We start from the raw sequence: 16,100 nt of genomic DNA on the forward strand, positions 1-16,100 counted from the left end.
ATGGCAGCAATTTTAATATTCCCTTTGAAAATCAACAGGTGAATTTTGATTGTTTTTTTTAGGCTCCACCCACTTTTCTGTATAATAATCTGTGCCATTAACAGTGCAAGAATGGCAGCAATGTAAATATTCCCCTTGAAAATCAAAAGATGAATTTTGATTGGCTGCTGTACACTCCACCCACTTTCCTAAATATTAATCCTAGTCACCCAGTGGCCAACTGTGTCAAGTTTGAGAACCCTGCCAATAACAGAATGGCTGAAATCAATCTAACAAATCTGATTGGCTGTTTGTGGCTCCACCGCCTTTAGTGAATTTGGTCCCCAGTCACCCAATTACTGACTGTATCAGGTTTGAGGCCTCTGCCATTAACAGTGTAAGAATGGTAGCAATGTAAATATTCCCCATGAAAATCAATAGCTGAATTTTGATTGGCTGTTGTAGGCTCCACCCACATTTCTGAATAATAATCCCAGGCACCCAGTGGCCAATTGTATCAAGTTTGGGAACCCTGCCATGTAAAAAATTAAGTTTCTGGCACCGCCCACTTTTTGTAACCTTGACATATAGTCACTCAATTACCAAGTTTATCAGCTTTGGGATCCTTGGTATCAATACTTTGTATATCTGATTGGCTGTTTGTGGCTCCGCCCCTTTCTGAATTTGAACCCCAGTCACCCAGTGCCCAGCTGTACCAGGTTTGAGGCATCTGCTATTAACAGTATAAGAATGGTTGCAGTTTAAATATTCCCTTTGACAATCAAAAGTTGAATTTTGATTGGCTGTTGTAGGCTCTACCCACTTCCCAAAATCTTAATCACATTCACTCAATGACCAACTGTGCAAAGTTTGACAACCCTGCCATTAACAGTGTAAGAATGGCTGCAGTTTATATTTTCCCAGTAAAATGTGTTTTTGGCTCCACCCACTTTGTGTAACCTTGTCACACAGTCACTCAATGACCAATTTTGTGAGCTTTCAGGTTCCTGGCATCAAAATTGTGTGAATGGAAGCAGTTTATCCAGCAAAGAAATCTGATTGGCTGTTTGTGGCCCCGCCCCTTTAGTGAATTTGGACCCCAGTCACCTAATGACTGACTGCAGCAAGTCTGAAGCCTCTGCCATAAACAGTGTAAGAATGGCAGCAGTTTAAATATTCCCCTTTAAACGCAATAGGTGAATTTTGATTGGCTGTTGTAGGCTCCACCCACTTTCCAAAATCTTAATCTTATTCACCCAGTGGCGAAGTGTGGCAAGTTTGAGAACCCTGCGATTAACAGTGTAAGAATGGCTGCATTTTTTCCCATTTAAAAGGAATGGCTGAATTTTGATTGGCTGTTTTATGCTCCACCCGCTTTTCCTGGATTTGTAACCTCGGTCACCAAGTGACCAACTGTGCCAAGTGTGGGGACTCTGGCTTGATTACTGTGAGAATGGCAGCCTTTTACATTTTTTCCATTGACTTGAATGGGTGGAATCTGATTTGCTGTTTGTAGCTCCGCCCAGGTGGGCAGGGGGGCCGCGAGACCCCCAGAACCTATCATCCCAGGTAGTAAGGAACCTGTATACCAAGTTTCGTTCAAATCGGTCAAGGGGTTTTCGAGTGATCGCGGCACATACACACACACACACACATACACACACACACACATACATACACACACACATACATCCGATTTTATATATATAGATAGTTATAGAAAGTTTTTTTTTTATTTTTTACTCATAGGTAAAATACAATTTTACATTTGATTTTGCTATTTTATTCATCCTTAATTCTGTTTTTTTGTTTTCTTTTTTTTTTCTTTTGTAAACTTCATTTCGAAATGTACAGTAGTTTAACACCTACGCTTTACGTTCTTGTGTTTTTTCTTTTTGTAATAAAGCCATGTCATTTAGTTCTTGGGAATCGTAACGGGTCCTAACCAAATACCTACTATTCTAGCTACATTTGTGAAAAGTCCATTATTGCAGATATATTCATAGTGAATTTTTTATTTACTTTGAAACCAAATGATCTGAGATACCATATTGTATTCAAGACATCAAATAACTACTTATTTAAAACTTAAACACTGCTTCTGTCATGTAGATTCAATAAATTAAAAGCTGCTTTTCTCTAAGGCCTGGTGCACACCAAAACCTACTAGCAGATCCGCATAATGCTAGCAGATTTTTAAACGCTTTTTTTTATTTTTATGAGGCGTTTTGCGGATTGCTGCTGCGGATTTCAGTGTAGCAGATTTCATATATTGTTACAGTAAAGCTGTTACTGAACAGCTTCTGTAACAAAACCGCCTGGCAAACCGCTCTGATCTGACGTTTTTCAGAGCGGTTTGCGTTTTTCCTATACTTAACATTGAGGCAGAACCGCTTCCACAATCCAAAAAATGCCTCACCCCGGGAGTATGCGTTTCTGCAAAACGCCTCCCGCTCTGGTGTGACCCACCCCATTGAAATACATTACCCTAGCGGATCCGCAGCCGCAAGCGGCTGCAAAAACGCCTGAAAACCCGCTCGGTGTGCACCAGCCCTAAAAGCTGCTTTCCCTTGGATGCATTCCTTGCATTGAAGGGCATCCATGGCTAAAATGATTAGGTAGTTCCCGGGAGAGTTGATCCAGGGATTTATCTGACTGTCATCTGGAGTCAGGAAGGAATTTTTCCCTTTTAAGGCTAATTGGCCCAGGCCTTGTAAGGTTTTTTGCCTTCCCCTGGATCAACTGGGATATGTGCAGGTTCCGGACGGTGTTCTTTTTATTTTTTTTTCTGGTTGAACTTGATTGACAAATGTCTTTTTCCAACCAGCCTATGTAATTAACTATCACCATTATCGTTAAAAATTGTAAAAACATTTCTCCTACAGTAAAATGTGCCATAAAATAATTGTTTTCTATGTTGCTGTCGCAGTAAATATCTGACGGGGTTTGGACTAAACCATCTCCTCACAGGGAATTTTCAGTATTTCCCCTAGGTCTGCCTCACACTGGCTGCTTTGGCAGCAGTTTGCTGATTGCCAGCGACCAGCAAAGCACTGCTGCTAATGCAAGTCAATGGTAGTGTTCACAATCGCCAGACATTAGAAATTTGCTGAAATCTGAGCATGTTGCATGCAGCGATTTTGGAGCGATTGCATTTCAATGTTAAAGAATCACGAAATGCAATCACTCTAAAATAATCTATCTATACATGGGTGGCGGCTGGCTTCCCTACTTGCATGCAGGTTAATTTAGCAGTTGGACTGAGCAACTGCCATTTAGTAAGTGCTTTTGAAAGTGAAGAAAACCCTGAGACCCCCCTATGAGGAGACAGACTAGTCCAAAACCTGTCAGATCTGTCTGAATTTTACTGTCTACTGTAAGTGACAGTGAACTAGTAATTTATAGTGAGTTTTAGTTTGGAACAAATACACATTTTATTCATATGCATACACATGCATTTTAAATTTAAATTTTTTTCACGAAGATGGTCCTTTAATCTGTTACCGATCGCTCCACGCCGACCTGCGTGAATGCGGCGGCAGACCCCGGACCACTCCACGCCAATTGGCGTGAAGTCCTAGGGGCAGAGATTGCAGGGGAACGCGCACGCGCCGATGCCCACACATCCCCGCTTGAATGACGGAGCTCTGCTCTGTCATCAGCTTCCCAGTGGCAGTCGTCGCTAGGGGACTGTTAGACGGCAAAACCACTATCTATTTATTTTTGCCATAGATCACAGTGCTGCACTGGGGCTGAAGCCTATGACAGCCGATTGCGCTGATTGGCTGGCGGAGGGAGGGAGGGATTAAAAGAAATAGATATATTTATTGTCGATATAAATAAATAAATATGTATTAAAGTTGTGAAGCCCTGCAGCAAGGCCTTAAATCTGCAGTGGCCTTAATTGTAAAAAAAAATAGCCTGGTCACTAGGGGGGTTTAGGACCGTGGTCCTTAAAGAGAACCTGTACTGAAAATTAAAAGTCAAAATAAGCATACACAAGTCATACTTACCTCCTGTGTAGACTACTCCTCAATCTCTTTCTCCTGTCCCGCATCCTGTTTGTCCACTGTGATCATTGGAATTCTCCCTCCTCCATTTTGAAAATGGCCATTACCCCATAACAGCTTCCTGGTCAGCACACAGTTAAACTGTAACATTGCCCACTTGAGCCATAGGGAAACATGGACATTACTTGGCACATCAGTCGTCCTCTCAGCTATAACTGACAGCAACTGATATATAACTGTCAGCAACTGATATATTTCAGTTCTGACAAAATATTGTCAGATCTGGAAGGGATCATTGTCAGAAGAAAATGGTGAGCTTCTGAGAGGAACTGATGGCAAGGTAACTATGTAATGTTCATTTCAAGTTACCTCATGTGTTTATTTTAAATAATTTTACTCAGTACGGGTTCTCTTTAAGTGGTTAAAAAGAACACACATATATTAACTGCAGTTTTTGTTACAGCCATGATATCTCATTACTGAAGCTGGCTGAACCGGTACAGTTCAGTGACATTATCCAGCCTGCCTGTCTGCCCCCTGCTGGCGCCATCCTGCAACACAATACCGCCTGTTACGTCACAGGATGGGGAAACTTGCAAAGTAAGTAAAATGATAATAATAGTAGCATACTTCAGTTTGCCATTTTTTTTTCATTTGAAATCTGTTTGATGCCCTAGGTAAACTGATCATCAGATGGAAAACTTGAAGTCATATGTCCACATGCACTATTATTACTACTATATTATCTATATATATATAAAATCGGATGTGTGTGTATGTATGTGTGTGTGTATGTATGTACTGTATGTATGTATGTGTGTGTGTATGTATGTATGTATGTGTGTGTGTATGTATGTGTGTGTGTGTATGTATGTACTGTATGTATGTACCACGATCACTTGAAAAACGCCTTGACCGATTTCAACAAAACTTGGCATGCAGACTCCTTACTACCTGGGATGATATGTTCTGGGGGTCTCGCCCCCCCCCCCTGCATATGTGGGCGGAGCTACAAACAGCCAATCAGATTTCACCTATTCATGTCAATGGGAAAAATGTAAAAGTCTGCCATTCTCACAGTAATCAAGCCAGAGTCCCCACACTTGGCACAGTTGGTCACTTGGTGGCTGAGGTTACAAATTCAGGAAAAGTGGGCGGAGCATAAAACAGCCAATCAAATTTCAGCCATTCATTTTCAATGGGAAAATGTAAACTGCAGCCATTCTTACGCTGTTAATCACAGGGGTCTCAAACTTTGCACTGAGAGCATGAGAGTAAGATCCAGGAAAGATGATGGAGCCTACAGGAGCCAATCAAAATTCACCTATTGATTTTCAAGGGGAATATTTAAACTGCTGCCATTCTTACACTGTTAATGGCAGAGGCTTCAAACTTGCTACAGTCAGTCAGTGGGTGACTGGGGTCCAAATTCACTAAAGGGGCGGGGACACAAATAGCCAATCAGATTTATTTGCTGGATAAACTGCTTCCATTCACACATTTTTGATGCCAGGAACCCGAAGGCGCACAAACTTGGTCACTGGGTGACTGTGTGTCCAGGTTACAAAAAGTGTGTGGAGCCAAAAACAAATTTCACTGGGAAAATATAAACTGCAGCCATTGTTATGGGTTCTCAAACTTAACACAGTTTGTCACTGGGTGACTGGGATTAATATTCAGGAAAGTGGGTGGAGCCTACAACAGCCAGGGAATATTTACATTGCTGCCATTCTTACACTCTTAATAGAAGAGGGCTCAAACCTGATACAGTCGGTCATTGGGTGACTGGGGTTCAAATTCTGGAAAGGGGTGGAGCCACAAACAGCCAATCAGATTTAATTTATATGGGAATATACAAATTATTGATACTAAGGACCCCAAAGCTCATAAACTTGGTCATTTAGTGACTGTGTGTCAAGGTTACAAAAAGGTCAGAGCCAACAACTACATTTTTTATGTGGGAAAATATAACCTGCAGCCATTCTTACAGTGTTTATGGCAGGGTTCTCAAACTTGGCACAGTTGGTCACTGGGGGACTGGGATTACTATTCAGGAAAGTGTGTGGATCTTTCAACAGCTAATCAAAATTTACCTATTGATTTTCAAGGAGAATATTTACATTGGTCCAATTCTTACACTGAAGTAATGTGTGGCAGTGTAAAACCAGGAGGATACAAGGAAGCAGGCATCTATTAGATGCCGGCGTTCATTGACTCGGGGACTTAGATTAATGAATAGGAACTGCATTCCCATTTATTCATCTCCCCACTAACGGGGGATGACAGTAGCGCCCGCCGCTAAAGACTAAGATTCACGGCCCTGGGACTTCAAGTGAAGTTTTCCCGGGCCGTTATTATACTGCACCTGGTGCGGTAAGTAGTTAATATTCAGAAAAGTGGGTGTAGCCTACAACAGCCAATCACAACTCACCTATTGATTTTCAAAGGGAATATTTCAACTGCTCCTATTCTTACACTGTTAACGACAGCGGCCTCAAACCTGCTACAGTCGTTCATTGGGTGAATGGGGTTCAAATTCAGAGGAGGGGGTGGAGCCACAAACAGCCAATCATATTTGTTTCATTTCAATGGGAAAATACAAATTATTGATGCCAAGGACCCCAAAGCTCACGAACTTGGTCAATGAGTGCTTGTGTGTTGGGGTTAGAAAAAGTGGGCAGAGCCAACAGCAGCAAAATACATACCTGGGCATCAGTTAGTTATTACTATATATGTGAGACTGCTGGCAGCTGCTTTATTTTGATTTGAGTTCAGAAGTGGGCTTTTGGAGGAAACCAATAACACTTTTGAAATCCTTTATTCTTTCAGCAAGCGGCCCTGCGCCTAACCAGCTCCAGCAAGGTCTCCTGATGGTGGTGGACCATACCACGTGCTCCCAAGGTGATTGGTGGGGCAACCTTGTAGAGCCTAACATGGTCTGTGCTGGAGGAGATGGCATTATCTCAAGCTGCATGGTATGTTTTCAGTGCTATTACTTTTTAGATGGCCACTCACCAGGCGACTTTGGAGGGCAATCAATCGTCCAATTCGATTACTATAATTTGATCGGATGAAATTCGATGCCGCCAAGAGCATGCACTATTGACAATGCAATTAATTTCCAGCTGAAATTGGTCCCATGTATCAGACATGCTGCAAAATGTAGGGCCAACATGCTCGACTAGGTGCGCTGTGGTATTGGTGTGCGATATCGAACTAAGCAATGAAAAATGACAGAACCCCTGGCACTGTCCCCCGTAGTGTAAAATGTGCCCCCCGGTGCCCTGTGCAGTGTAGGAGGGGGCGCACAATTCATTCAGCTGTCATTCCTAATTGTGTATGAAGCAGAAAGAAATAAGAAAAGGGGATACATAGCAGTGACTGCAAGCCAGATAACTAGATATTAAGGTGTTGGGGAGGTTGTGGGCCCTGTGGCACCTCTTAGTCTAATCGCAATCAGTGTGTGACGGCTGGGGTGGGAGAGATGGAGGGGCGCACTTTGGTGTCTCAGCCTTGGGTGCTGGAGGACCTTGTCCCGGCTCTGCTGTGCAGTATACTTTACCTGTTGGTGTCCCTTTTCCTCCATGCAAAGTTTGCTGTATAGGGCCCGGGGGGCCGGGTCACAATTTACATGAAGGGGGACAGCGCTAAAGGCAGCAAGGTGGTGGATATGGCTTCAAAAGGCCGATTGCCAAGAGATTTCATGCTGAAATCGATCAGGAATCGGCCTACAGTGTATGGGCAACAGGCAGATCTCTCTCTTATCAAATTTAATCCGGGAGAGAGTTCCATCTCTTGGTCGATCTGCCCAATCATCGTCTGATGTATGGGAACCGTTTGTCTCCCTGCATTAAGATACAATGATCATCAATTAAAGGAGAACTGTAGAGAGAGGTGTATGGAGGCTGCCATATTTATTTCCTTTTAAGCAATACCAGTTACCTGGCTATCCTGCTGATCCTCTGCCTCTAATACTTTCAGCCATAGCCCCTGAACAAGGATGCAGCAGATCAGGTTTTTCAATTTTGACAGATATGACAAGATTGGCTGCATGCTTGTTTCTGGTGTAATTCAGACACTACTGCAGCCAAATAGTTTAGCAGGGCTACCAGGCAACTGGTATTGCTTAAAAGGAAATAAATATGGCAGCCTCCATATATCTCTCACTACAGTTCTCCTTTAAAATCTAGCCCAGACATGTAGAAAGTAAAAAGCTACCAATGTGTACACATTTACTTGCACCCAAGGCTTATTATGGAGCTTAGTGCAACCGATGGCAATTGCAGTCAGTGCCAGGAAATACAGACAAAATAGGGAAACCGAGAGCCCTTGATGATTTAGTATGTTACAAAATGTTCAGAATCAGTTATTGAACGATAAGTTACAGTGGTGTGAAAAACTATTTGCCCCCTTCCTGATTTCTTATTCTTTTGCATGTTTGTCACACTTAAATGTTTCTGCTCATCAAAAACCGTTAACTATTAGTTAAAGATAACCTAATTGAACACAACATGCAGTTTTAAATGATGGTTTTTATTATTTAGTGATAAAAAAAACTCAAAACCTACATGGCCCTGTGTGAAAAAGAAATTGCCCCCTGAACCTAATAACTGGTTGGGCCACCCTTAGCAGCAATAACTGCAATCAAGCGTTTGTGATAACTTGCAACGAGTCTTTTACAGCGCTCTGGAGGAATTTTGTCCCACTCATCTTTGCAGAATTGTTGTAATTCAGCTTTATTTCAGGGTTTTCTAGCATGAACTGCCTTTTTAAGGTCATGCCACAACATCTCAATAGGATTCAGGTCAGGACTTTGACTAGGCCACTCCAAAGTCTTAATTTTGTTTTTCTTCAGCCATTCAGAGGTGGATTTGCTGGTGTGTTTTGGGTCATTGTCCTGCTGCAGCACCCAAGATCACTTCAGCTTGAGTTGACGATCAGATGGCCGGACATTCTCCTTCAGGATTTTTTGGTAGACAGTAGAATTCATGGTTCCATCTATCACAGCAAGCCTTCCAGGTCCTGAAACAGCAAAACAACCCCAGACCATCACACTACCACCACCATATTTTACTGTTTGTATGATGTTCTTTTGCTGAAATGATGTGTGACTTCTACGCCAGATGTAACAGGACACGCACCTTCCAAAAAGTTCAACTTTTGTATCGTCGGTCCACAAGGTATTTTCCCAAAAGTCTTGGCAATCCTTGAGATGTTTTTTTAGCAAAATTGAGACGAGCCTTAATGTTCTTTTTGCTTAAAAGTGGTTTGCGCCTTGGATATCTGCCATGCAGGCCGTTTTTGCCCAGTCTCTTTCTTATGGTGGAGTCGTGAAACTGACCTTAATTGAGGCAAGTGAGGCCTACAGTTCTTTAGATGTTGTCCTGGGTTTTTTTGTGGCCTCTCGGATGAGTTTTCTCTGCGCTCTTGGGGTAATTTTGGTCAGCCGGCCACTCCTGGGAAGGTTCATCACTGTTCCATGTTTTTGCCATTTGTGGATAATGGCTCTCACTGTGGTTCGCTGGAGTCCCAAAGCTTTAGAAATGGCTTTATAACCTTTACCAGACTGATATATCTCAGTTACAGTACTTTTGTTCTCATTTGTTCCTGAATTTCTTTGAATCTTGGCATGCTGTCTAGCTTTTGAGGTGCTTTTGGTCTACTTCTCTGTGTCAGATAGCTCCTATTTAAGTGATTTCTTGATTGAAACAGGTGTGGCAGTAATCAGGCCTGGGGGTGACTACAGAAATTTAACTCAGGTGTGATAAACCACAGTTAAGTTATTTTTTAACAAGGGGGGCAATCACTTCTTTACACAGGGCCATGTAGATTTGGAGTTTGTTTTCTCACTAAATAATAAAAACCATCATTTAAAACTGCATTTTTGTGTTCAATTATGTTATCTTTGACGAATAGTTAACAGTTTTTGATGAGCCGAAACATTTAAGTGTGACAAACATGCTAAAGAATAAGAAATCAGGAAGGGGGCAAATAGTTTTTCACACCACTGTATACTCACAAACAAGGGTCACCACTCAGGCAAACAGTGGCATAGCAGGTGGGGAGCTTTGACCTCGCCCCACACAGGTTTAAGAAGTCACTCTCTGTAGATAGGAAAGGGGGAAAACACCCCTCCGCCAAGTGTGCACAATTGTAACACAGTAGACTTGTACAGAGGTGCCAAAAGAATAAAAACAACTTTCACTTAAAATTATATAAAATCGGAGGTATTGGTGGACTTACCTGACTAATAGAAGAACACAGAAATGTCAGTTTTAGTTCAATAAAAAACACTAGCCGTCCCGCGTCGTAGCATACGCCGCATCTTCTATCTATCTAATAGAGTACGTGCCTCAACCTTGAAGCAAGAAGAATAAAGGTGGGTACACACATCAGATAAAAGTCTTTGGAAAAATGAAAGATCACAGACCAATTTTACCCCCTTCCATGTAGTATCAGAGCCATACCTACACAGTCTATTCTATTGAGCTGCACTCCCCACCAGATTATAAAGAAATATTTGCAAGATGATGCACACAAAGATGCTGTACACATTCAAAAGATCAGTATCTGCAAAAGATCCGTTCCTGCAAAATACATTCATAGTCTATATTTCCATGCGGATTATTGTGGACATTTTTCCGCATAAGGGCATAAGCATCCGCATACAATGAAAACGCAAATATTTCTGAAGATTTTTCGTGAAAATTTGCCAAAAAATGAAAACAGGATTTTCGATGCGAAAATGACTTAGGCGAGAATTCGCAAGCAACACTGCTACATGCTACATTAGCACTATCCAGGAGCGCCACAGGGAGGATTCCCAATGCCCCCTTTTTATACAACTGGAGGGACCGCGGGGTCCCAGGCTCTCTCACTGCCTGGGAACCACAGCGGCACCCCGGAGGGGGAGGCTAGGTACCGCAGGCGACCCCCCCCCCCCAAGCGTGGCCAGCGCCGGGGAGAGCCGTCTGCACCCACCTCCCAATATTAAAAACAGGCACTTACCTTAACGTCCATTGCGTTCTGCTACATGCGCATTAATTTTCTCATGGAAAGCATTTTTTGCAGTTTGTATCCTTTGGAGGCAGGTGGTGGATGGCTTGCTCCGGTGACGTGAGCCCTGGAGTGAGTTGTCTGCACCTGTCCTCCCCCCCCTCTGGAGTGCTGTATGTGAGCCAGCCCTGAGCTCTAAAGCTCGGGCCTCGGGGTGACCCATGCTTCACTCCTTTCTCATGTGGTGCCCCCAAGTTAATGCGCATGTAGCAGAACGCAATGGACGTTAAGGTAAGTGCCTGTTTTTAATATTGGGAGGTGGGTGTGGACGGCTCTCCCCGACGCTGGCCACGCTTGGGGGGGTCGCCTGCGCCTCCCCCTCCCCCTCCGGGGTGTCGCTGTGGTTCCCAGGCAGTGAGAGAGCCTGGGACCCCGTGGTTCCCCCTGGTTGTATAAAAAGGGGGCATTGGGAATCCTCCCCGTGGCGCTCCTGGATAGTGCTAATGTAGCAGTGTTGCTTGCGAACTTTCACCTCGAAAATCCCGTTTTCGTTTTTTGGCGAATTTTCACGAAAATCTTCAGAAATATTTACGTTTTCGACCAGCATCGAAAATTCATTGTATGCGGATGCTTATGCCCTTATGCGGAAAAATGTCCACAATAATCCGCATGGAAATTCAATCTATGCGGACGTTTATACGGAAAAATGCCCGCAATAATGCGCAAGAAACTTCTCTGAATGCGGGCGCTAATGCCCTTATGTGGAAAATGTCCGCAATCATACGCAAGTAATGCGAAAATGACTGGCCTTAGGCGAAAATTAACATGAAAAAATTAGATGGAAAATTTGCCTGTCAAAACGAAATTAGGCGAAAATTCGGTAAAAATTTATCGAAACAAATTTTTGCATTTTCGCTCATCACTGGCATGTAGCAGGGCGACTGCTTTGCAGTATTGGTTTTTTGACCCTGCATAGTTTGGCATGCAAAAGCAAATGCATATTTGCATGAGCATTGCCTCATGAATAGCCAATTAGGCCAGATTTGCAAAGCCAGACTTGCTAGGGTGTAGGCCTCTTTTCCACGGACAGTTGATAGGCAGTAAAATGCCTCTCAAACTCTTACAACTGCTCACTACTGCTTGGTAACAGCTTGCTGCTGCCTGGTAACTGCTTACTGCTGCCTGGTAACTGCTTACTGCTGCCTGGTAACTGCTTGCTGCTGCCTGGTAACTGCTTGCTGCTGCCTGGTAACTGCTTGCTGCTGCCTGGTATCTGCTCACTGCTGCCTGGTAACTGCTTGCTGAGCACAAAGCTCAACAGTCCGTGGAAAAGAAGCCTAAAACTTGGTGTTTCAGCACGCATACATTTTCTCATGCAAAGTACTTCTTCTTCTTGCTCGAAGGTTGAGGCACTTACTCTATTATATATATAGATTATTCGACTATTCCACAATGCAACACGTTTCACAGGCACAATTCTGCTTCATCGGGCAATTAAGGGAGAAACTAGGTCAGGTATCAGTGAAGCCAAGCACCTCTGTGAGATGCTTGGCTTCATTGATACCTGACCTAGTGGCGGTATTTCCACAGAAATCCAATTTCTCACACACATTGGCCTCAATTCACTAAGGGCAGTTCGGTAAAATAATTTAGGTCAGTAAACTACTGCATTTGGTATTTTACACTTTTTTTCCTAATTTACATAGATTTCCTGCATGCAGTAGAAGTTTGGTAATATACTGCCTTTTAAAGCAGGAGGATTAGCTATACTATCCCAGGAAAAAAACAACACATATATAACTAGATAACTAGTATTTGTTCTACTTACATAACCAATGTATTGTGATTTCAGTGAACCTTATATAGTAAATAAACAGAATTCTATTCCTGGAATTTGCCATCTTGATTCCTTCTGACTGAAGCCATTCCTTATGTCATTTCCTCTCTTAAGTTTTTTTTTCTCCTAGAAACTGCATAGCTAGCTTGCTTTGTAAGCACATTTGAGCACAGCTTTAGATCAGATTTCATCATCTCACTGAACTACCCTTTAGCCAATCAGTGAGGAGCAGCAATGTGGGTGGGGTGATGACAAGCTTCCTTCTAGTTGGCAATGGCAAAATTAGAGCCAGGCTTACTGAGAAAAGATTTATAACAGCAGAAACATTTCTGAATAGATTGAAGTGCTTGTAATGCAGGGTCAGGTTGCATGCTGCATATTAACCACTTCAGCCTACAGCGTCGAAAATCTTAAGCATCCGAGCAATGTTCACCTCCCATTCATTCGCCAATAACTTTATCGTTACTTATCACAATTAATTGATCTATAGCTTGTTTTTTCCGCCACTAATTAGGCTTTCTTTGGGGGGTACATTTTGCTAAGAGCCACTTTACTGTAAATGCATTTTAACAGGAAGATTAAGATAGAAATGGAAAAAAAATCATTATTCCTCAGGTTTTGGCCATTATAGTTTAAAATTAATACATGCTACAGTAATTAAAACCCATGCATTTTATGTGCCCATTTGTCCCGCTTATTACACCGTTTAAATTACGTCCCTATCACAATTTATGGCGCCGATATTTTATTTAGAAATAAAGGTGCATTTTTTCAATTTGCGTCCATCACTATTTATAAGCTTATAATTTTAAAAAAATTAATAAGATACTCTCTTGACATGTATATTTAAAAAGTTCAGACCCTTAGGTAACTATTTATGTAGTTGTTTTTTTTTAATTGTAATTTTTTTTATTTTTTTTTAAATACAAAAATGTATTTGGGTAATTTTAGTTTGGGAGGTAAATAGCTAATTTTAGATGTAATATAATGTATTTTTTTATTTAATTTAGGTATGTGGGTGCAGTTTACTATTTGGCCACAAGATGGCCACATTCAAAAAATTCCTAGATGCGAACGATCTCGCATCTAGGAACTATAAGAAGAAGGTGATGTTTCCTGGGGGCAGAAATACCGCGCTCTCTGATGAGAAAGCGTCGGCATTTCTGCCGGAGACTTAGATCGGTGAATGGGAATTATATTCCCATTCACTGATCGGGGGGGCAGCGCGCGCACCACACGGCTGCAGCAGCAGTGCCCATCTGGACGGATATATCCGTCCAGATAGGGCGAAGTGGTTAAACACATTGCGATGGGTAATGGAATTTGATTTTGTGGCTATGAATCCCTTAAAGCCGTTTAAAACCCTGACATAATGTTCAATAAAAACATGTTTTCCTACTTTTTATATGCCATACGGTTATAGGTTCCCAAAAGTACAGTTTTTTGCTTTGTGAGCTGATTTTGCATTTTATTAATAACTGGTTTTATTCATTATGTAGTGAAGGCAGACATGCTTTCACTTTATGTCTGTGTGAAGCTGCTTCTCCACAATCAGAGAATCTGTCACATTCCTCACTTGATACATTTAGGTAAACACAAGATAACATAATCTACAAGTTCAGATGCGTCCACATTTCACTGCACTGAACTTTCAAGCTCTGTATGTAACCCTTCCAATGCTGGTCTAGTAAAAAAAAAATGCTGGTTGCATTTAATATGCTGTAAATAATGTTTTAGAGCAAAAATGAAATGCTGGGTTACATTCCGCTTTAAGGAGAACTGTGTCTTGCAGGGTGACTCTGGGGGACCTCTGAACTGTAGGAACGCAGCTGGAGCCTGGGAGGTCCATGGTGTGGTCAGCTTTGGATCTTCTCTCGGATGTAACTACTACAAGAAGCCTTCTGTCTTCACCCGCGTCTCTGAGTTCATTGATTGGATCAACACGGTAAGAGCCTGATATCTGTCAGTAAAGTTGTCCAGTGCACATAGCGTATGGCAATCTTACTCCTACCTAAGCCACTTGCACACTTCTCTTATACTTTTGGGATGCCTCCTCCCGCCCAATGCCAATAATTTTTTAATGTGATTTACAATATCCACTGGAACTTTGAATTTATTTGCATGTAAACCAATGGTACTCCGCTGCTGATAAACAGGTTGCCACACACTGGTCTTTTTCAAGAATTCCTCAAATTGTGTCTCTCGTTTTTATTTTTCAGACAGTGGCGTCTAACTAGAAGGTCTGGATTGTGGATCACTAACAGCAAATAAAGAATGATATCTAACATAAAGACCTAAAACACCAGCATGGTTGTTTTGTTTTTTGTTTTTAACAATAGTTTGTTGTTTTGTTTACTGATGATGATGATGTCTGGTATAATAGGTATCAGAAAGTACAGAGGCGCCAAAAGGATAAAGTATGCTAAAAAGATTAAAACATTCAGGTGGCGGCGGTGGACCAGCCACACCAAAACAGACACGATGCTGTCGCTTGAGGTTGAGATAATTTATTCACATACTCCTAGATAAAATTGCAATGCGTTTCACGGGCACAATCCCACTTCATCAGGCAATAAACAACCGGAGTATCACCCCAGGTGCCAGGCTGCTATTAGACCTATAGCTGTGGGATACTCCGGTTGTTTATTGCCTGATGAAGCGGGATTGTGCCAGTGAAACGCGTTGCAGTTTTATCTAGGAGTATGTGAATAAATTATCATCTCAAGCGACAGCGTCGTGTCTGTTTTGGTGTGGCTGGTCCCCCGCCGCCACCTGAATGTTTTAATCTTTTTAGCATGTTTTATCCTTTTGGCGCCTCTGTACATCTTGATATCAAGTTTTCCACCTCTGGTGGAACGGTGGTACACCCTCTTTCCTCCGATCTACAGAGAACGACATCTTAGTCCTGAGTGGGGACAGGCTTGTTCTCCCCACCTGCCTATACAGTGGTTGCCTAAGGGGTAACCCTTGTTTGTAAGTATAATACTTACGTATCATTTTTCCTCCCTGTTCCAATACATACTACACCATATTGGGCTCTCGGTTTCTGTTTTATCTGGTATAATAGGGGTTGCTAGCTGAGAATATATTGGATGGTGGCACAAGGTTTAACTAGTTACTACATACCGCACGGTGGCGTAGTGCTTAGCACTCTTGCCTTGCAGCATTGGGTACCCGGTTCAAATCCCAGCTAAGGCACTATCTGCATGGAGTTTGTTCTCCCTTTGTCTGTGTGGCTTTCCTCCAGGCACTCCAGTCTCCTGCCACATCTCAAAAGA

At 42.3% G+C, this 16,100-nt stretch overlaps 1 protein-coding gene across 1 annotated transcript in view; it reads left to right on the top strand.

The window, feature by feature from the left end:
* The window catches only part of LOC137523056 (chymotrypsin-like elastase family member 2A), a 33,758-nt gene extending 18,631 nt beyond the window's left edge, over nucleotides 1–15,127 (top strand). Inside the window, exons 5-8 of the mRNA XM_068243250.1 lie at nucleotides 4,453–4,589; nucleotides 6,819–6,964; nucleotides 14,615–14,767; nucleotides 15,042–15,127. Coding sequence (XP_068099351.1) covers nucleotides 4,453–4,589; nucleotides 6,819–6,964; nucleotides 14,615–14,767; nucleotides 15,042–15,059 — 454 coding nt within the window. The 3' untranslated portion in view covers nucleotides 15,060–15,127. The remainder of the gene's footprint in view (nucleotides 1–4,452; nucleotides 4,590–6,818; nucleotides 6,965–14,614; nucleotides 14,768–15,041) is intronic.
* The last annotated feature ends 973 nt before the right edge of the window (nucleotides 15,128–16,100 follow it).

Source organism: Hyperolius riggenbachi, chromosome 6 (assembly GCF_040937935.1).
Source record: "Hyperolius riggenbachi isolate aHypRig1 chromosome 6, aHypRig1.pri, whole genome shotgun sequence".
Taxonomy (NCBI): Eukaryota; Metazoa; Chordata; class Amphibia; order Anura; family Hyperoliidae; genus Hyperolius; species Hyperolius riggenbachi.